General features: G+C 51.6%; 1 protein-coding gene across 7 annotated transcripts in view; it reads right to left on the bottom strand.

The window, feature by feature from the left end:
• Positions 1-20,814, bottom strand: part of CSGALNACT1 (chondroitin sulfate N-acetylgalactosaminyltransferase 1) — a 322,544-nt gene that overhangs the window by 72,463 nt on the left and 229,267 nt on the right. For all 7 annotated transcript variants that reach the window (XM_032618631.1, XM_032618633.1, XM_032618627.1 and 4 more), the window contains one exon: positions 11,769-12,661. In XM_032618631.1, coding sequence (XP_032474522.1) covers positions 11,769-12,378 — 610 coding nt within the window. In that variant the 5' untranslated portion in view covers positions 12,379-12,661. The remainder of the gene's footprint in view (positions 1-11,768; positions 12,662-20,814) is intronic.

Genomic DNA, 20,814 nt, shown 5'->3' with positions numbered 1-20,814 from the left:
CAAAGGCTCAGCAGCCCTTCCAACCCATCTCCCTGCGGATGTCGACTTCTGATCAGCAGCCTCGGTGGAAACAGATGGAGAGAGAGGAGAGACGGTTCACAGACCCTGGTGACCACTTACAACTCTAAGCAAAATATAAAAGATAATCTCATCACTGTCACCCATATGCTCCCTTTCCCTGGGTGAGTCGGATGGGGTCTGGCTTGTAGTACAGGAAGCGCTGGCTGCTGCTGACAGAAACATTTACAGTGCAAAGGAAATGGGGGGGGATCCCCTATCGACAAGTGGGCTGCGTTCAAGAGTGCATGTGTAAATCGCTCCGAAGGCACAGGAACGCTAGGATCTGTGGTGGTGACGTCCTTGGGCCAGCCACAGGGCCCTGCTCCACCACGCGCCTGCGGAGACACACCCAGTGCTGTGAACCAGCCCGAGTCCACGGCCGTGAGGTCCAGTCCCAGTTACGGCTCCACAAGTCAGCACGACAGACATCGGATAGGACAGGGGACCATCCCTCCCTCCCTCACAAGACCGGGGACAAGGGGCACTGGCTGCAGGGAAGGAAGGAAGGAGCCAGGTGACAGCCAGGGACAGAGCCCCAGAGGAAGCAGCAGGACAGGACACAGAGGGGAGAGCACAGCCTCCCAGCGCTTCCAAGTCTTGGCTTTATTTCCTAAACAACGGTCTGTGTAGAGTGACAAAGAGGTGGGGCGGCAGGTGCCAGCTTCAGCCACCAAAGTGTCCCCAGGCCTGCAGGGACATGTGGGAGAGGGTGGAATGCAGGAAGAAGGCAAATGTTTGATGTGGGAACAGGACAGCACCTTTCCCCCATTTCCCCTTAACTCCCCCCACCCAGCTAACACAGGACCCACATCAACACCAGCAGGAGGGTGACGGGGATCCCAGGCAGACCAAGGTGAAAGGCAGAAAGGGATGGAAAACAGTAACCCCAAGTTCTGACAACGCAGAAGGCAGGGATGGCTCCACACGCCAGTTTGGGGAAGTGTGCTTGGAAATGATCGATTGTCACCATACTGTTACTTTTTATGATCGTGTGACATTTGATAGAAGAAATCCAAGTGGCCAACACTGAAACATTAAAACTCAAAGAATAGACTTATGGTACCAGATAGGCTTAAGCAACCTGCCATTTCTCTGATTCATGGCTACAGAGGAGAGACCATGGCATTCAAGGTTTCCGCTCAGAGGACCCAGGTGTGGGATGTCCCAAACTTCCAGCTCATGAGCAAAATCAATGCAATTCAGTGCTTTTAAACTGTTGGCTTGAGCATGATGGGTGAAACCATCAACAGATTGTGAGAAGAGGTTACTGATTCATAGAGAAATGGAAGTAGATGAAGTAATCAATAGATCTTAAATTAATATTTTAAAAAGTGGTTTCACACTTCTGCTTCCACTCCAGGGTACGATGAGTTTAAAGACACATTGCTCACAATGAAAAAGAGCCAGACTCCCTTCAAATGCAGGACTTTTCTGAACTTCGGGGAGAGCTGAGGCCACAGAACAAATGGCTGGTCCCAAATCTGAGGAGAGACAGGAGCCTGCAGGGAGTGGAGAGCGGGGAGCGCTGGCCCAGAGGGGCGGAGGACATGGGGCGGAAGAAAGAAGGCCGAGCACAGGCTGGCGGCACAGGGACGCCCTGGGGCTCCAGAGAATGGAGAGGTCTGTACCCCCGCGGCTCTTCCTCCAGAAGCCTCCTCGGGTACTCACAGAAAATCAGAGCCTTAGAAGTGTCCACGAGGTGCAGGCCCGGGGGCGGGGGTCAGCAGCTATGCCAGGGGGCCCTTTCCTCCTGTCCCCCTCTCTGGAACCAAAACCTATTGTTGGGGAATGTGCAACAAACATTCTCACCCTCAGGAAGTGGTGAAAGCTCCCTGCAGCTGGGGAGGGAGGAATAAAACGCCTTATTCCTGGGGTGGGACAGGAGACACCCCAAGAACCAAAGACCTGGTAGGACTGAGATTTAATCAGAACATCAGAGACAGCTCCACTCCCCACTGCCCTGCACTAAGCTAACAAGCTTGAATAGCAAGTGACAGCAGAAATGCTGGGAGGGGACAGGACAGGAGCACAAGGAGACCTTCCCCGAGGGGTCACAGGGCTGGATGGACAGCCCTCAGGCAGAACTGCCTCCACCCTAACACAAGGTATGACCGAGGAATTTGGAGCCTGGGATGCACTGAGGGTAACCATAGCAACCACAAACCTCAAGCCCCGCCCACTCCTGCACCCCTGCATGCATACACACAGCACAGGAAAGGGAAAAGTGTGCCATTTCCAGGCGTAAACACTATTTATCTCAGTCTCTACTAGCTACACCAGATTCAACAAAAGTTATGAGGTTTGGAAAAGACAAGAAAAAAATCCAAGACACAAAGCAATCATCAGAACCGGACTCAGAGATGACACAGATGCTGGAGTCATCTGACAGGGAATTTAAAATAACTATGATTAATATGTTAAAGGTGGAAAAAGTGGACAACACGTGCGATGAGATGGGCAACTTCAGCAGAGAGATGGAAATGATCAGAAATAAATGGAAATGCTAGAAATTAAAAGCGCAGTAATAGGCATAAAGAACGCCTTGATGGGTAGTCTCTCTGCTGAGGAAGAATCAGTTAACTTGAGGTGGGTCAACGGAAGTTACCAAACACAAAGAGAAAAAAAAGTGAAAACAAAAAAGAAACAGAACATCCACTAGCTGTGAGACATTCACACAGGTGGAGTCCAGAATGAGACAAAAGGCACGGGGCAAAGAAGGACTGGCTGAAATACTGGCTGAGAATCGCCCCAAATGAGTGACAGACACCAAACCACGCAGCTAAGCAGTCCCGAGAACACCAGGCAGGAGAAACACAAAAACGAAGCAAAGCTGAGGCACAACCGAGGAGACAGTGCCGTACCAGCGCTGCTCCCCAGGGCTGCTGCCTGCACACGTGCAGAATGCTGACCGCAGGGAAGCTGGGGAGAGGCAGGCGGGAACCCTGCGCTGTTCCTGCAACTCTTCTGTAATTCCAAAATGACTGCAAAACACAGCATTTTTTAAAGGTGGTTTTGGTGTTAGGTACTCTGTTGAGAATGTACTAGTAACACCCAGGGCAGAAAATGAAGATAACTTTCTAAAGACGTCCTCTCCACTCATCCCCAACCTCTGGCATTTATGTCCTTGAGTTTAGAGTTTAATTCTGATTTGTGATGGGTCCCAGGAACCCAAGTACTCTTTTCTTTTTTAAACATATTTATTTGGGTATAATTGCTTTACAATGGTGTGTTAGTTTCTGCTTTATAACAAAGTGAATCAGCTATACATATACACATGTTCCCACATGTCCTCCCTCTTGCGTCTCCCTCCCTCCCACTCTCCCAATCCCACCCCTCCAGGCTGTCACAAAGCACCGAGCTAATATCCCTGTGCCTTGCGGCTGCTTCCCCCTAGCTATCTACCTTACTACGTTTGTTAGTGCGTATATGTCCATGCCTCTCTCTCGCCCTGTCAAAACTCACCCTTCCCCCTCCCCATATCCTCAAGTCCGTTCTCCAGTAGGTCTGCGTCTTTATTCCTATCTTACCCCTAGGTTCTTCATGACATTTTTTTCCCTTAAATTCCATATATATGTGTTAGCATACGGTATTTGTCCTTTTCTTTCTGACTTACTTCACTCTGTATGACAGACTCTAGGTTTATCCATCTCATTACAAATAGCTCAATTTCATTTCTTTTTATGGCTGAGTAATATTCCATTGTGTATATGTGCCACACCTTCTTTATCCATTCATCCGATGATGGGCGCTTAGGTTGTTTCCATCTCCGGGCTATTGTAAATAGAGCTGCAACGAACATTTTGGTACATGACTCTTTATGAATTTTGGTTTTCTCAGGGTATATGCCCAGTAGTGGGATTGCTGGGTCATATGGTAATTCTATTTGTAGTTTTTTAAGGAACCTCCATACTGTTCTCCATAGTGGCTGAACCAATTCACTCTTTACGGTATTGTTTCGATGGAAAATATCCTCCCACAAACAGCTAATTTGCAATGGAAATTGAAGAGCCGAGGTGAGAACTGGGTACCTTGGGTTTTCTGTAAACGTTCTTCCACAAGGTTCGAGCCATCTCTCTTATACACACGGACTGGGCAGGGTGTACTCAGAGACAGGAGCTGAATGGGCCGTGGGTCTGGTGCCCCAGGCCCACACTGCTCACCCGGCATGGGGAGCGGGAGGCCGAGGCCCCCAGGGCCAGTGGGGTCGGGGGGGACCTCGAGGGAGTCAGACTCTGGCCAGGCGAGGCTCCTGAATGGGAAACACCACTGTGAGGGCTGTGCAGCCACTGAACAGGGAAAGCACTGTGCACCCATCACTGCTGCTGGATGTGGTGAGGAAGACGAGCTGAGTCTGATAAACCAAGAGTGACAGAGAGAAAAGGGTCCGTGAGCTCATCGCACGGCCTCGGGAAGATGACGGAACTTCTGGCTGGAAGAACCTGAAGACTGCAGAGGGGAAAGGCTTACAGGGGGCAGGGCCTTGGGTGCAGAGGATGGCGCATGGGGAGGAGGAGGGTCAGGGCAGGCAGGAGAGCTGGGCACTGGGCGAAGGGGGGAAGGGCAGGAGAAGCAGCGGGAACAGAGCTGGCAGGCAAGCTGGGATCAGAAGGTGGGCGGGGGCCCCCAGGACTGCCCGCACCGTGGGCTTTCATCCAATCCAGAACTCACATAAAGTGTGTATGTTGAAGAAAACAGGACCGTAAACCCCGTCTCTTCCCTTAAGCACGGGACACGCCCACCACCCGGCTCCCTGACAGCTCCCAACTGGCTCTTCTGCACTCCATCTTCTCTCCTGACTCGTCAGCTCCCACCCCTCTTCCACACTGCTGTAGGAGTCTCAGAAGAAACGCACCCTGATCAGTTCAAGTAAAGCGTTTCATGCTGAAGGCGCCCAGCCCCGCATGACCCCCTCCCCTTAATTGAATGATGCGGCCCCTCCCGTGCCGCTGTCTGCCCGTCTCCCCCAGGAGCTCGTGAATTTCCTTCTCTTCCTTTAAAAACTTCTTCCCAAGAACACTTACACAGCTCACCCGGGTGGGGCCTCTCCCAACCATCTGCACCCCTTGGACGTGCTTTTAGGTTTCCCCCATACCATCCGGGACCAGAGAAGCGTGTGGACAGATCAGAGACCCTCGGAGGTCCGAGGTGGCATGGCCAGGAGCTACGATCTGAAGGTCTGGCATCTGGGCCCATCACTTGCCACCTGAGTGGCCTGGAGGCTGTTACTTAACCTCCGAGTTCCAGACTCACACTGACAAAACGGAGGTAAAATGAATCCGGGGTGCTGGTGGAAGAGGGGATGAGATGAACCAGTGCTGGTGAGATGTCAGGACAGGGCCTGGTGCACAGACACAAGACCAGCTACGATAAACCACGGGGTCCCCATCTCCGACCACGGGACCTCCAAGATGCCACGGCTGCTTGAGCACCTGAGAACCACAGCAAGTGTGAGGAGGCGGGCGTGGGCTGAGCGGGACTCAGGAGCTGAGCTCACTACCCACTGCCCCCCAAATGAGGGACCGTCTGACTACAGATCCAGGCGACCCTGTGAGCTAAAGCCCTTGGCCCAGGCCTCAGGGTCCTCGTGTCCAACATCCCCAGTGACTCTTGGGTCCCGCCTGCTGGCTGGGCTGAGCTCCCCCTAACCCCACCCCGGTCCTATTCCCTGGTCAGTCGGCTTTCTGGCCCCCGCCCTCTGCTGCCATCTGTTCCCCTCTCGCTCGCCCCTCCCCATAACCCCATCTCCCCTTCGAGGCTGGCTCAGGTCCCACCTGCTCTGAGGTCTCTCCCGAGCCCCAGGGGCCTTCAGGCACTGATTCTCACACTCTCGGACCAACGGCCACTTTCCGCCACTGAACCTCAGTCACTGAGAGCTTTGTCTCCCCATGTGGGGAACCGGGTCCTTCAGGCCAGAGACCTGGCTTCATCCTCCTTCCCCCGCCCCTCAGGCCACTGGGGACGTTCTGCCCGCAGAGTAGGTGTCCCGTCCACGCACGTCGATTAAGCCTGGGCACTGGGCCTCATCCACGACCCTGCACAGGACAAACTCGGGGTCTGGCTAAAAGACTATGACTCCTTTCCGCAAACACCAGTTCCTCCCCAACGTGGCTGACAGACTGGGCCCACTGGGCTGCACCCCTTGCCTGCCGACTCCCCGCCGCACCTCCCACGGAGCCCGAGGCCCGGGTCCAGGCCTCCGCCCATCACGCCTCTGCTCAGCACTCCCGCTAACGCAGCCACGTTCCTCCGTCCTGGACGTTCCCACAGCATCCCCAGCTCCCTCTTACAGCACATCCCTAGTAGGAAACGCGAGGCAGGAAGAACAGTGACACCTCAATTTTTTTTTTTTTTGCGGTACGCGGGCCTCTCACTGTTGTGGCCTCTCCCGTTGCGGAGCACAGGCTCCGGATGCGCAGGCTCAGCGGCCATGGCTCACGGGCCCAGCCGCTCTGCGGCATGTGGGATCTTCCCGGACTGGGGCACGAACCCGTGTCCCCTGCATCGGCAGGCGGACTCTCAACCACTGCGCCACCAGGGAAGCCCGACACCTCAATTTAAGAAAAATCCCCTGGGAACGAAAGTGCTTCAAATGAGTCCAATAAAAAATTCTAACAACAAGGTTATCGTAAAACAAAGTTAAGACTTGCCGGTTTCTGCAGTCTTGCTAGAAAGTACTCCACACGCACAGGATGGGTGTCAAACCAAGGTCGTGCCTGTCCCGGTCTGCCGCGGGTCCACAGAGCTGGCCTCAGCGATGGTGTCAGGCTGCACAGTGTCCTAGTTCCGTCTCCCCGCCTCACCCTCCCTCCTGGCCTCTCTATTCGGCGGTAGGACTGGCTGCCCAGTTTGCAGGGACCAGAGCAAAATGGAAAGGTAGGGCCCCTTGTTCACAACTTACTGAGAATTTCAAAATATTCTGAGACAGCAGAGCACCTACCCTGGCAGGAGGCTCATCCACTCCCCAGAAGGGGGGCTAGGCTCCCGCCCCCGCAGAAGGACAAGGCCGCTACCCTCCTTCTCGCCATCCCCCCAGGAAGAATCCCTCTATAGTGTAGCCTCAAAACATTTATTGCCATTTAAGCCTCTTATCTCTGATTTCAGAATAAAAAGCATTTCTCCCTCTTTAGGAACGTAAAGCATCAGCAAACACACGAGGAGACCTCAGGGAGGAAGCAGACAGATGGAACGGGCTGCGGTGACAGAGGAAACTAACACCACGCAGGCCCGGTGGGAACTGGACAGTAAACACGCATGGTCCTTCCGTGCACGTGACGAGAGGGTGGGTGGGAAGGGCTGTCCTGGGTTCTACGGCCTTCGCCTCCCTGGAGATGCTGGCTGAGAACTGGGGCCCCGCTCAGGACCTGAAGCCCTATGTCCTGCCCACAGCAACCTCCCAGCACCACCTGCTCTCTTCCCTCCACACCCCGTCCACTGCGCGGAATACTTGTTCTCCCTTATTTCTGCACCAAGATCCCCAGGCGCCCCCAAATGCCCGGCAATGCACCTGAACGCCTGCCTTACCTTTCCTCCCCAAGTCACAAAGGAGCATCTCCCTGAAATGCACGCCGAGCATCACGGCCCCGAGCACCCGGGTCTCCAAGCATCTGGCCCTGGGACTGGACTCAGCTTGTCTAGAAAAGCTTAGCAACATGGTCACAGGGCATCCTTCAAGGTTATGCAGAGGCACCAACAATGGACATAAAAATCTCCGGGCCCTCACTCGGTGCCTCAGCCACCCAGGAAGCACGCGGTCTTGGCTGTGGAGCACAGGAGGTGGGAACTTACTGGGCAGGCGGTGGTTACTAAGGTTTTAGAAATATTCCCGTATCCCCTTGTTTTAAAACGCGTCTCAGGGTGCCTTCAAAACCTTCAGTTTCTTGTGGCTGGTGGCTTGACTCCATCTCACCGTAAAATCAAGTCTTTTGGCGTCTGAGACACTCTTGCCACCACTAACCCTGCGAAAGCTGGAGGAGGGGAGCTGCCCAGGCCGGTATAGAACCTCCCCATGGAGACAGCAGACACAGCACCTCACACAGGACTCACGGTGTTGGGTGTTTGCACTGTAAAAGGGGAATAATTCGGGAGGCTAAACTTTTATGAAATGATGTCGAATGTAGGCCCTGGAGCTCTATTTAAATGTGCCATCAAAGCCCAAAATTGTGCCACTCAGACTTAAACAGGAGTCTGTGTATCCCACTCAGGAATCATGAACCACAAACACAAAGAGAGGTTTTCTGTTCACTTGAGGAGATAAAACAGTTAGGTTTCCGAAAGCACAGGATCTGATCATGCTTTCCTACTTTATCTTCTTTTCCCAGACGGTTGTACAAAAAATTCATGTTATTATGTGAGAATCCAATGCAAGAATCAGTGCCAGTGAAACATCTGGTGAAGGGAAGCTGGGGCAAATGTTGTTCCCTCTATGTTTCAGAGATAGATAATAATTCAATCAACATGGATAATAAATTAGATGGTCATCAATAGGCATTCGCCCTCCGCAGGCTTCACAGAACTGTAGGAAGTGGCCATGGTCAGAGCAGACCTTACAGATCATCTGTATGAATCCCTTCTTCCACAGAGCAGAATCCCAAGGGGTGGGGCATATCCTGTCACCCAGCAGAGGGGGGGCAGGGTACCCCTCAGGGACAGTTCCTCGGCAAAGCCAAGAAGAAAGCCAAAGCGGTGCTTTGTATTTTGCAGAAGGCTGGGCCGGTGGGCCTTGGGGGACATGAAAGTCAACTTCTCCCCAGCCACCAGGAGGTGAGGGGTCTGGGCCAGAGTCACACAGCCTCTGCTGTGTCATCACGCCTCCTGCCCCACGGTTGGCTTTAAGTCTACTCAACTGTTATCATCCAGAAGCATTCCACAGGGTTTTATTATTATTCGTTTAAACACAAAGAACCCCCATCCTTATCACACTAGTTCAGGGTTCAGTGAATCCGTGGCCCTCGTGTAGAGCTCTCTGAGGGTGTGGAACCCAGGTTTGCCCATGGACTTCCACTCAACTGCCCCAATGTTTAGACTACTGACACCCAAACACAAAATGGTCTCTCCAAGGTTATGTTTAAAAACCCAAACGTTATGTTAAAGATACACTTCATCCTTACAGGGTCCCATTGCTTGTTCTCACGTGTTATAAAACACAGATTTCAAATCAGACCCTTTCCGTTCCCTTCGTTCTCCTCAACTAGGTGTAGGTCAAAGAATTGTGAGCCAGGACTGCAAAGGTCTTCAAATGTAATTCAGTCCAACCACCTCTCTGATGCTAGAGTCATGAATTATCACCTCCTGGCCATCCAGCTGATGACAGAATCCTTGCAGTGACGGGAATCCCACTTTGCTCCGAAACATCACTGTTTGACAGTTATTTCTTTTGCTGAATTTAACTCTGCCTTCCTGCAGCTCCCTGACTAGTGAAGCCTTTCATGATGCCCCAATTCCTGGGAGTATAAAAGATCCCCTCCACCATCTTTTGTGATAAGAATGAAAAAGTGAGATCAACTGTGTATGACAGTCAAATATATAGAAACATATTTAAAGTGTTTGCGTCTATTTACTCATCATATGAAAATAGCTGACAAGACTTTCCCCAAACTTGGAAGGTGTGTGTGGACTGATCTGCCTTCACACACAGGCTGTGTTAAGCCCCACGGGGCAGCATGACAAGAGGGTTTCGGACAGAAAGTCAGACGTACCACAGAGCACCTCAGCTCGGGAACAAGAGGCCCGAGTCACCGAGAACCACAGGCCTTGCACTTTAGATCCTGTACACAGAAAAGCAGACGGGGATTTCAAACATGAATGCAGATTAAAAATCACTGATTTGTAATCAAGTTCTCTTGAAAGTGCTTTGTGCGAGGGCAGTCTGGCAGCGTACTCCACAACCAGGGTTTCCTTTTTAAGGATGTTTAATGATTTTCCCTGGGGGTCAGCCAGACAAGTAATAGTTGTGGAAATGTTTCATAAACTCTAAAGCACTATAAAATGGGATGCTACACCCTCATGATACTTTAAACGCTTACTGAGTGCTTACCTTGTGTTTATACTTGCTAGATCCCCAGTGCAGTAGGCACTTTTAATACCTCATATAAATGAGTAAAATCCTGACATCGGTGAACGAAAAACTGTCACTTGCCATCCGCCTCTACAAGGATATGAAGTCACTAGCCACGGCAGCCGCTGACCTTCAATTCACCCTGAAAGGAGTTCAGGGTGGAGATCAGGAACGAGGCCCTCTGTGCTCTGGGAAAAACTGGAAGAACAGGCCTTCAGATAGAGATTTTCAGGAGATTTTATGAGCCCAATTTCTTGCATCTTCTCATATCTAGAAAAGCACTAAAATCATGAATTGGTGACATGTGCTCCTCGTGAATGGCAGCCACCTTCTGCCGGAATGTGTGCTTCACTGCACGGACCCCCTTCACCAAAGTCACCCATATGCTGACCCCCACCCCACCTCTTCGGATCAGTTCCTCAGAGCTGTCTGAGACGCTGTCCCGGGCTATCGTCCTCATTTTGTCCCCAAATAAAATTTAACTCACTCCTCTCACATTGTGCTTTTTTTTTTTTCAGTCGACAGACCAAAAGCTTGATCTTGCAGAAGATTTCTTTACCTAGCTCTAGGTATATGAAAAATGATAATATACCAAAATTGCACTAATTTACAGTTCACATGTAAAGGGGAAAAAACCATAAGACAGGAAAGCGTCCAGAGAGAACAGGCATAAATAGCAGAGGGAGGGTTTCTGGTATGACTAAAGAGGGTTTGTCTTGCCTACAGGTTGATGAGATGGTGGTTATAGAACCCAAGTAGGGAGCGGGATAAGGTGGACAAGCCATGTGTCTGGGAAGTATCTCCTTTCCAGAAACAGGAGGAAGAGCTGGATGCCCTCGAAGGCAGTTCCTCTTCCAAATTATTAGTTGATTTTTGAATCAGCAACAATGGAAAAATTGGTAAGAAGAGTCTTCCAAGAAACTCCAAGATGAGGATGCTTTCTTCTAAAATTGACACAAACACAATTAATACTAGGTTGTTCTGTGCCCATGAAGAAAGGTGAGGCATTCACCCTCCTAGTTTCCATGTGCTCTGACCACCTCTACAATATGACCTAGCAGTTAGGGATGTGGACGCTGGAATCAGACTTCTGGGTCCAAATCCCAGCTCCGTCACTTGCTAACAGAGCCCCCTTAGGTGATTTACTTAATTAATCTGAGCCTCCATTCCCTAACCCCGCAAAAGGGGTCACTGCAAGTGTAAAGCTCCCAGAACAGAGCTGGACGGACCTAAGTGCTACACGTACATGTTCGCGACTACTGTCCTGTCCGGGGCCTGATGACAGGGCCCAGTCTCTAGACGTGCCTGGGAGAAGGCATAAAACGAAAACTGCCTATCACACTCTATTTGGGTTTCAATGTTTCATGTTTATATTTTGTTTTCTTTCTTTTTTATTGAGAGAAAGAAGTTCCACCTTCTTCTGCCAAGAAACAATGAACCTGTCCACTCAGTGACTGCAATTTCCACGAGGAAGTGAGTGGAAGCAGATATTTCTGAAAAATACAAAAAGCCAAGCCTTGCCTTCAGTCGCTCATACAGAGCTGCCTACGCGCCATCCCCAAAGCTACCGCCAGCCTCTGCAGCCGGGCTCTGCCTGGGCCCAGACCCGGGTGCCCCTCCGACCACCTTCCACCCCCTTCCCAAGCGGGCCAACCTTCGATGAAGTCCGAGGCCGTGTAAGGACGCTGGTCGGGGCTGCTTTCGGCCGGGCTGTTCAGGGCCTCCACGGCCAGCTGGATGACCTCCACCAGCTCATCCCGCTTGTCCTTGCGCACGGGCTTCTCCTCGGGGTGGCGGGTCAGGCCCGTCTCCAGCTGGTACACTTTGTGCAGGGTGAAGCTGTCAAAGGGCACAGCGGCATACTCGGTGGCCTGCTTGACGCCAGTGTGCACCTCCGCCCTGTCCACCTGGGAGCGCAGGAAGGCCAGCAGGTCGGCCTGGGCCCTCCCAGGGGGGCCGGCGGGGTCTCCCGCCTGACGCTGCGCGGTCCTGAGCTGCTCGCTCCTCTCCCGCAGCTCCTCCTGGAGCTGTGTGATCTGCCTCTGGAGGCTGCTGATGTAGTCGCGGTGACGTTCTTCCCACTCCTGCATCGCCGCCTGGTACCCGTCCTTCCCCGTGGGGCCATTGGCCCGGGGCAGCCCCAGCTGCTCGTCATCGCCCCTTGGCGTGCAGGCTAGCATGTAGAGGACAGAGACGACGCAGCAGAGGAGCACAAGCAAGACCACAACCCGGGAGACCCAGGCGAGCAGCCCCCGGCGCACCATCCTCGCTCAGGGATCAGCCACGCGTCCAGCAGCCGCGGCGTTCATCCCAGACCACCCGGCCTGTGAGGGGCGTCCCTGGACTAGACCACAGGGAGCACACGTCCGGGGGTCCCCGAGCTGCTCTCATCCATTTCGGTCTACACTGCGTCTTGTTCCTGGGAGTCCACCACCAAGGGCAGCAGGTTCCTGACTTCTAAAGGATGAACTTCCAGGCAGAGGCAACGAGTCAGGGGAACCGTCCAAGTTGTCACGCTCATTCCCATCATAGCCTTCCAGAGGGAACCTGGGGAGACCAATGACAATAACACTTAGGACAATAACCCCCTTGTGTTCGCCACGGCCATCAATAATCAATATTCAATGGAGTTTACGGAAAATGCTTACAACAGGTGATTAAATATTGTTCAGTGTTTCTAAATCAGAATGCAAATATGCATCTGCAGAGTAGCGCACACAAAGAACAAAGGATGCGGAAAAAGGATTGGAAGAAAACATGGCAAAATGTGAATTCTCTCTGGGTAGAAGGATTAATGGTGATTTTTCTGCTTCTCTGTAATTTTCTCTATCTTGCAAATTGTCCACAATGGCACATATTATTTTCATGGTTAAAAGGAAAAAGCAAAACTTGAATGACAGTGAAATTGCAGAACAGGGCCTTCCCAGCACCCGTGGATGCAGACAGTGAGCATCCCGGGCTCCTGAGGCCACCCAACCAGGGTAGGCCTGCAAGCTGGCTCAGGGTGGTCCTCATACTTTCTGATGAGGAAGTGAAGAAGCACCTGGAGGCCCAAATATGCAAATGCTAAGTGCGGATGATAACATTCAGAATGCATCCGGACAGTTCTTCCAGGACAGGGGATGATGAGTTTACCACAGAAAGGGATGGAGCTGGTCTCGAAGTAGACCAGAAATACTGCTTTGTCAGGACTCAAACCCAGGATGCCTCTGCTCAACCTCTGGGAGCAATTTCGTGTCCTGGCGGCTCATCAGAAACACCCAGCCAGACCACAGGGCCTTTCATCCAACTCCACCGCCCCCCCAAACAAATGAGGAGCCACCTGGCTCTCACCCGCTGTTCCCTTCCCCCAGGAAGCCCCACCCTCCTCCACCCGGCACTCCTTCCTCAGTGCCCTCCCTTCCTTAATCCCCTTTCCTCAGCTCCCCTGCCCATCCGAGCTGAAGAAAAGAATGATAAATGGATCAAATAAGATTTCTTGTTGTAGGGAGATTTTAATAAAATTTTCCTAGATGCATCTTTTTATATCACTTCTCTGAAACAAGCTCCCTGAGGGTACTGTGTCCTGGCCATTTTATAAAAATTCAACATTAAAAAAATCCCCATGAAAACTAAATTACCTTTTTTTTTTAAGGTTTTTTGTTTGTTTGGGGGTTTTTTTTGGCTGTGCCTTGCAGCTTGTGGGATCTTAGTTCACTGACCAGGGGTTGAACCCAGGCCTCGGAAGTGACAGCACAGAGTCCTTACCACTGGACCACCAGGGAATTCCCTAAATTACTTTTTACAGTCTTCACCCGACCTAGAAATCCAGATTCTCACCTCATTTACTGGTGGGCTGTCCCCTTTACTGACTGGAAGGACTCCAGTCAATTAGCAACTTCAGGACCCCTGGGAGTAGGGAGAGATGATCCTTCTGGCATCCTCTCTACACTGAAAATACCGTAAACAGTAGGGCTCACTGATGGTCTGAGTAGTCACCTGCCATGTCCTATGGCCACACTCTCGAGTTCCTCTCCTATTTCCCTGGTGATGTGCCTCTTACATATATCACTATGCTATCAAAATAGTTTATTTCCCAATTTTCCTTTAAAATTCAACACATAACGTTCTCTCCAATATTTCCCTTGGCCTGAGGATTTTCTCTCTCCTATAATTTAGCACAATACATGGTTATCAGTGCTGAGTTTAAAGTGTATGTTTAGCCGTGGAAGCCTTTTCTGTCTGATGAAAATCTCAGGCTTTGTATAATTACTATAATTTTGTGATTTAAAACATCTCAGCTTTGGTATTCAGGCACCTTGCTGTTTTTAAGGGAATCGCTCCGATGAACTCATTATATCCAAGTATTAAATTACCAGTGAAGACATGTTATCACGTTATGCGGCTACTTTAAAGACTTTTACTTTAAATGGACTGTCATTAAAGACAAAATAAGCAAATCAAATAACAAAAATGGAAGGTTTAACACCATTTGTTGCACTGTGGAAACAAAGTATGCAATCTTTCTAACATATTTTTAACGGAATAATGGTTATGTTTGCATAATAAATTGAAATCACATTGGTTAACCAAAGCAATGTATTAAAGCGATGGCTAAAGAAGTTTAAAACTGTACAACAATTATTAGTTCTGTTCCATAAGTCTCTTGAAAGTCTAGTCTGGCTTTTGAAATTCGCTAGTATAAATTTCAAAGTTATTTGGTATTCCATTCTTCTGGATATAAAAGGAGAAAAAAACAGATCTAGGAAGAAATGACTTTTTAAAAGCAATAAAAGCCATAAAAATTACTGCCAAAGGAGCAGTGATGGATTTCTCCTTTTAAATGTCAAGAGCAGATAATGTATGTCAGAAACAAAATTCTAGATCTTTTAACACACAGTGTTTTTTGGATGCTTCTAGCAATCTAACCTGTAATGATAATAGTAACACAAGAGGCTCATCCTTCGCACTCTTGCTTCTGTGGAGACATCGGGTTTTTCATCTGCAGCAAAGATCTGACCTTCCCAGCTCTACCACATACAGGAAAGAATGGCCTCAATGAGATGTAACCCTGACCAAACGTACAGCCAAACCGCGAAGGTACAACCTCTCCCGCTCTCTGCAGAGATGCTGGGAGAATTAAAGAGTTAACTTTTATAACGTGTTTACAGCTGCAGATGGAGAACACCATGTAATTACCAAGCACTATTACAAGTTAGAGACGACAGTGAAAATACAGCTGTACCATCCCAGCAGCATTGTGCTACTATTTTAAAAACTTAGAAAAGGCACCCAGATTTCAGAGGAGCTCCATCCTTGGGGTGGCTGGAGCGCAAGATACAGCCCTGTCAGTGACCAACGTTAGGAAGTGTGGGTGAAGGGAGGTGTGTGCTCCTATTTTTTAACCACAGAAAATCCCTCGTGCTCGTCAGGTGTCTTGCCACCTACACTTTAAACGTCCATCCTTCTCAAGCGCTTTCCCCAGTGCTTTCCTGCCTCTTGCCAAATCCCTGAGGATGTTCTGTGATGCACCTTGTCCAAAACACTGAACTTATTGATTAGACTGAAGAGACATCCAAGCCCAGAGGTTTTGCTGCCGTTCTTACAACCTCTCTGGGCAACAAAACGGCGGGCGGAGGCTCCTCCACGGTCCTCTGTGAAGGGAGAATACGCTGCAGAGCAGTGCTCGCCAGATGCTCCAGGGTGAGCCAACCTAACACAGCGCTACTCCCCAAACTCTCAGGCTGGACAAGGGATCTAAGGATAGACTGAATAACCCTAAGAGCTCTGCCCTGGGGTATACAGGTAGGGGGCTGCATAAGGAATTTCTTTCTGAACATTTAAGGAAGAGAGTCTGAAAGAAGCAGGGGGCCCTAGGCCAAGGGGTCCAGCAGTGGGTGGGTTTCTCAGACTCCAGGTGCAAAAGCTGTCCGGCAGCCCTGACATCCTGGCCAGGCCACCAAGCATCCTGGGCAGCCCCGCATCTCCAAATAACACAACGATGGCCCAACCATAGGACAGAATCACAGTCCATGCCATCCAGGATACTGTCATTATTCATCCTTGCTGTTACTGAGCATCTACTGTTATTATACACTGATAAGTTGTTAGAGGAGATGAAAAGTGAACCAAGCACAAATTCCATCAGCAAGTTCATGAGCTTGTAGAGGCATTAAGCCCTTTGCAAATAACTATAACATGAGCCCCCAGCAGGCAAACGTCATTAAAACAAATACAAAGCATAATGCCATGCTCCCACCTACCAAATGTGTGGGCGGGGGGGTGCGGTGTATGTGGGGATTGAGAAGAAAAGTATAAATAAATAAATTTCCAAATGAGAAAAGCTTAAAATAAATGTTAGGAATCAACAACGTTCGTTAAAATAAGATAGGCAAGTGGCCAAAGGTACTGTTTATCATTTCATCTTAAGAGTGGAAACTCTTTGAGAGTGAGACTAAGACAGGTCTAAGTTTGGTCCAGAGTCTGACACTCAACCAAAATGAGGACAGTGGAAATTAGAACTTCCACAGCTAGGACAGAGGCACCATTAGGACGGCTATACTCATTTTACTCTGTAGACCCCAGGGGACGTTTTGGTCACAAGGGCTGTGTACTGCGACAGAACGTCCACGAGAGGCTCATAAATCACGAGGCCCGCAGGACATGCCCGGCTGTGAGATGCTGTCGGGGCAGCAGTAGGCGGAAAGGACGGTGGCTTTGTGGCGAGACCAGGTCGGGCGGCACTACACACCACAATGGCAGGCCTTGTGAGTGATAAAGGAGACCATTCAGGGAGTGGCAATAAATTCCACGGGACAGCTCCACCCCGTGCACACACACAGCCAGAATGGATGGTGGGGAAGAAAACCAGCAGTGTGTCCTGAGCCAGGGAGTGGCGGGCCAGGGCCCCAAGGCCGCTGTGTGCATCGGCTCCTCCTGGGCACAGACAATCAGCTCTTTGACGGCAGGGGCACAGCTAACCTTCAGCGGCAGGATTAGCTGTACTAACAAAACATAAATCGAGGTCCTATCTCCTGGGTAAACACACCATCCTGAACGTGTGTGGAGAAGGCAACCTGCAAAGATTCTTATTCAGAGATGTTCTCGGAAACGTATATAAAGTAACTCTGTACACTTCACCCGGCCTCAGCGCTGCATTTAGAATCCCCTCCGCCTCCGTTTGGCCCCCAGGACGGCCTCCGCGTCCCTGCCTTCCCACCATGGCGTCTACCTCCCCCCATCAGCCCGGGGCCACACGGCCGGAGTGGGGGGATTCTGCAGAATCCAGCAGAACACGGACCAAAGCCACTGCAGGAGACGAAGACCCCCCCAGCCCCGAGCCCCTGCTCGCTGTCTCCTGTTCAGATTCCTCCTAACTGTTCTCTATCTGGTCTCTTAAGAGAGTCGAGCATCTACACACAACCTCTGCAGTGCCGCCGCAGGGTCCACAGCAACCTGGCTCTCGTGCACACCTCTACTTCAGAGCGAGACGCTGCAGAGAAGTTAAAGCAGCCTACGGATGAGCATAATCTCCCCAAACCACACCCCCGGGGGCTTCGGAGCAGGGCTCCTCGGGCGTGGCAGACCTTTCCGGGACGCAGGCGTCTCTGCTCCACTGGGGCTTGAGTCAGCATCCATCACGGGCCAAATGCTTTATCCTCGGGGTACTTCTGACGGCAGCTGGGGAGCGGAGGGAAGCCCTGCGTCACTGTCCACACAGGACAAGGCATGGGCAAGCAGGGGGGCACAGGCCTCCACACGCCATCACAGCATCAACGTTGCCGAGAAGCGTCCTCGTGGACCGCATCCACCCTGACACCAGGCTGCCCAGCCCGAGGCTCTGCCCGGACACAGAACCAGGCTCCGAGGGTCGCACTCCTCCTTCGCCCTTGGCACTCGGATCAGGGGTCTCCAAACTGACCAACATAAATAGCACGTTCCAGGCAGAAATAACTAGTGGACGAGTACCACATGTTAACGTGCTCGTTGATAAGTCAGAGTACTGTTGTAGTATGTATTCCCAAAACAATACCCCTAAAATAACGAAAAAATTGTTTTTAATGTCTTCTCACCCTGAGGAACCGTCCCAGGCTCCCCAGGGACCCGCTTCCAGCTCCCAAGTAACTGCCCTCCGCCCTGAGTTTCATCCCAGGGGTCCCCGGGACAGAGCTGCATCCCCGCCCACCCCAGGGCCCCATCGCAGGTTCCCATCCTCAGGGTGACCTTCCTGCCTCTGGACCTCCGGCTCCATCCCAGGGTCCCCAGTACCTGCTGCCCAGACACTGCCTGGGCCCTGCCAGGTACATGCTTCCCGCCCTTCCAACCCAGAGGACCTGGACGTGGCCTTCAAGACACCCTAGAGGGTCCATTCTGAGGTCCTCCCTGTAACCAGATCCGGGAGCTGGTTCCCCATGGCCCAGAGGGACCGAAATCCCCTCATCTCTACACTGCTCTGCAAGAATCATTGGTTCCTTTTTCCCTACTTGGAAGCAGAAAAAAGGAAATGTGGAAAAAGAAACTGGGGTCTGCTAATCAGAAAATGAACACACGGAGATTAATCACAGCTCTGAAAGCCAAAAAGCCAGGAAACAGGCCCAAGCCCTTTCTGCTAGTCTCTTTTGATTTTGGTTTCTAATTCACTGGTGAACCTTTGTAGAGAAGAATTGAAAGAGAGGGTCTTCCTGAACACAACGTAGATTTTTCTATTCCCCGGCCCTTGCCACCTCCAACCTTGTTTCAGGAAGCATCTAAGGAGGTCAACCGGCACAGGTGGCGGCCATGGGGCCTGGGGAGTGACGAGAGACCTGAGTCAGCTGCCAAAACCCTGCTGAGAGACCTGCCCGGCCTCGGTCTGCCCCATCCTGCGGGCTCTCTGAGGCTGGTGGGGTCACCCTGCCCCCAAAGCGAGAGCCCCAGAAACCAGGCTCCCAGCACCTCCTGATGCTCACGATTACATCGCTTAGAGAGCATCTGCTCCGGGCCAGACACCAGACTAAGCACTTTATAAACATCTCATTTAATCCTCCAAACAATCCTGTGAGCTACGTCTTATTATCCCATTAAAGATACGGAAACTGAGGTTTAGAGCAGTGACATAACTCACCCAAGGTGCACAGCTGGCAAGCGGCCAAGCCTGGTTTCAAATCCAGCTCAGTCTGATGCTAAACCTTGCTCTTACCCAGTAGGCTGTACCGTTCACCTCCCGAACTGCCTGCCGAGACCCGTTCCTCGTCTTGCACCCAACCTGTCCAATTTTTCTTGTTTCTGAATGCCTAGTGGATCTTGCCTGGCCCCTCAGATGTAGCATAAAGCAATCTTTTCTTCTCTATATAATGTTTTGCCTCCCCACTTAGCTGTGGTTTGCATGTCCACATCCCTTACCAGCTCTGCAAACTCACACCATCCCTGGAAACAATGCTGATCCCAGCTGTGCCTGGTGTGAGCCTTGCTCTGGCCCCTCGGTGGGCTCGGGACAGAACACCCCCCGCGACATCCAAGGGCTTCTGAGCAGATGTCAGAAGCTTACACCCACTTATCACCCACTAAAAAGCCTCCTGGCAAGTGGAATTTCTTCTTTGAAAGGAGAGAGACAGGACATCTCTCAGTAGGCTAACCAAGCTGCTGGCTGGCCTCACCGTGAGTTCTCTCCTGCCCGACACTGGCTTCTCCCTTCCGTCCTCCAGAGCCTGGCAAAAGGAGCTGCCCATGCAGTGCCACGCACCACGAGTCCCCTACCGTGCTCCCATGCAGGCAGAAGTCACCCCGACCGGTGACACCGCTGGAGACTCAGGGAAGTGTGCCGCTGGGGAGACCAGGCCCCAGCTTCCAGGGAAAGGCGCGCTACTGATTCCCAGGAGAGGGCAATTAAGAGTGAGTGGTGATCGTGCGCCCCTCCAGCTGAGCAGCAAGCACAGGGCCCCAGGCAGATGCTGGGTGGAGCTGCTGGGCAGCAACAGTCAGCTCCAAGGGTGGGTCGGAGCTGTGACTCACCCTCCCTGTGCCGTGAAGGCTGAGGCGGGCTCAACTTCAGTTACAGCGAGGGCAGCACAGAGAGGGAAAGCGGGGCTCTCTGCTTCCTGGTAAGATGATCCGTGTACCTTATTAGCAGATCAGAGAAGGAAAGAGGAGGATGAGAAATAAGGTTCCCCAAATGCCCCCACCATGTCCCAGCCAATGCCTTTGAAACACTTCTAGACACAGAGCTCCCAGAGCAGGTGAAAGTCCAAGACAGGGACCTGGTGGCCCTCCAGGCACCCCCAGGGGCTGCACTGAGGACCTTCCGAGAATCACTGGACCACCTCGAGTACCGCCTGCTGTCTCACCTGAACCTCATGTGAATGGCTGACCCCAGTCTGGAGACTAGGATCTGGGACGTGGGGAGGCCCGAGACTTACGCACACAGCAGCGGCTTCCACATCCCCAAATGCCCCAAAGTCATTGATACCAATCAGCCTGACGCTCCAGAGTGCAGACAGAGCTGCCACACGTACAGAACTAAACCTCACCAGCAAAGGGGAGGAACGCCCACAAGCAGGGCCACAGGGAGCAACGCAGCAGGGAAAGCCCCACAAAGAGGATAAAACACGGGCCCTAAAGAGAAGCGGAACCAGACACCAGCCTCTAAAAGTGCAAGATGGAGGCCCTTGGACCTGGAGGTGAGAGCTGGGGAGACACATGAAGCTCTCCCCGCGCCCCATCCTGGGCTCCCTGGGTGAGACTCG

This window comes from Phocoena sinus, chromosome 21 (genome assembly GCF_008692025.1).
Source record: "Phocoena sinus isolate mPhoSin1 chromosome 21, mPhoSin1.pri, whole genome shotgun sequence".
Lineage (NCBI taxonomy): Eukaryota > Metazoa > Chordata > Mammalia > Artiodactyla > Phocoenidae > Phocoena > Phocoena sinus.
Note: the sequence above shows the minus strand (reverse complement) of the source record. Positions and strands in the feature narration are given on the sequence as shown.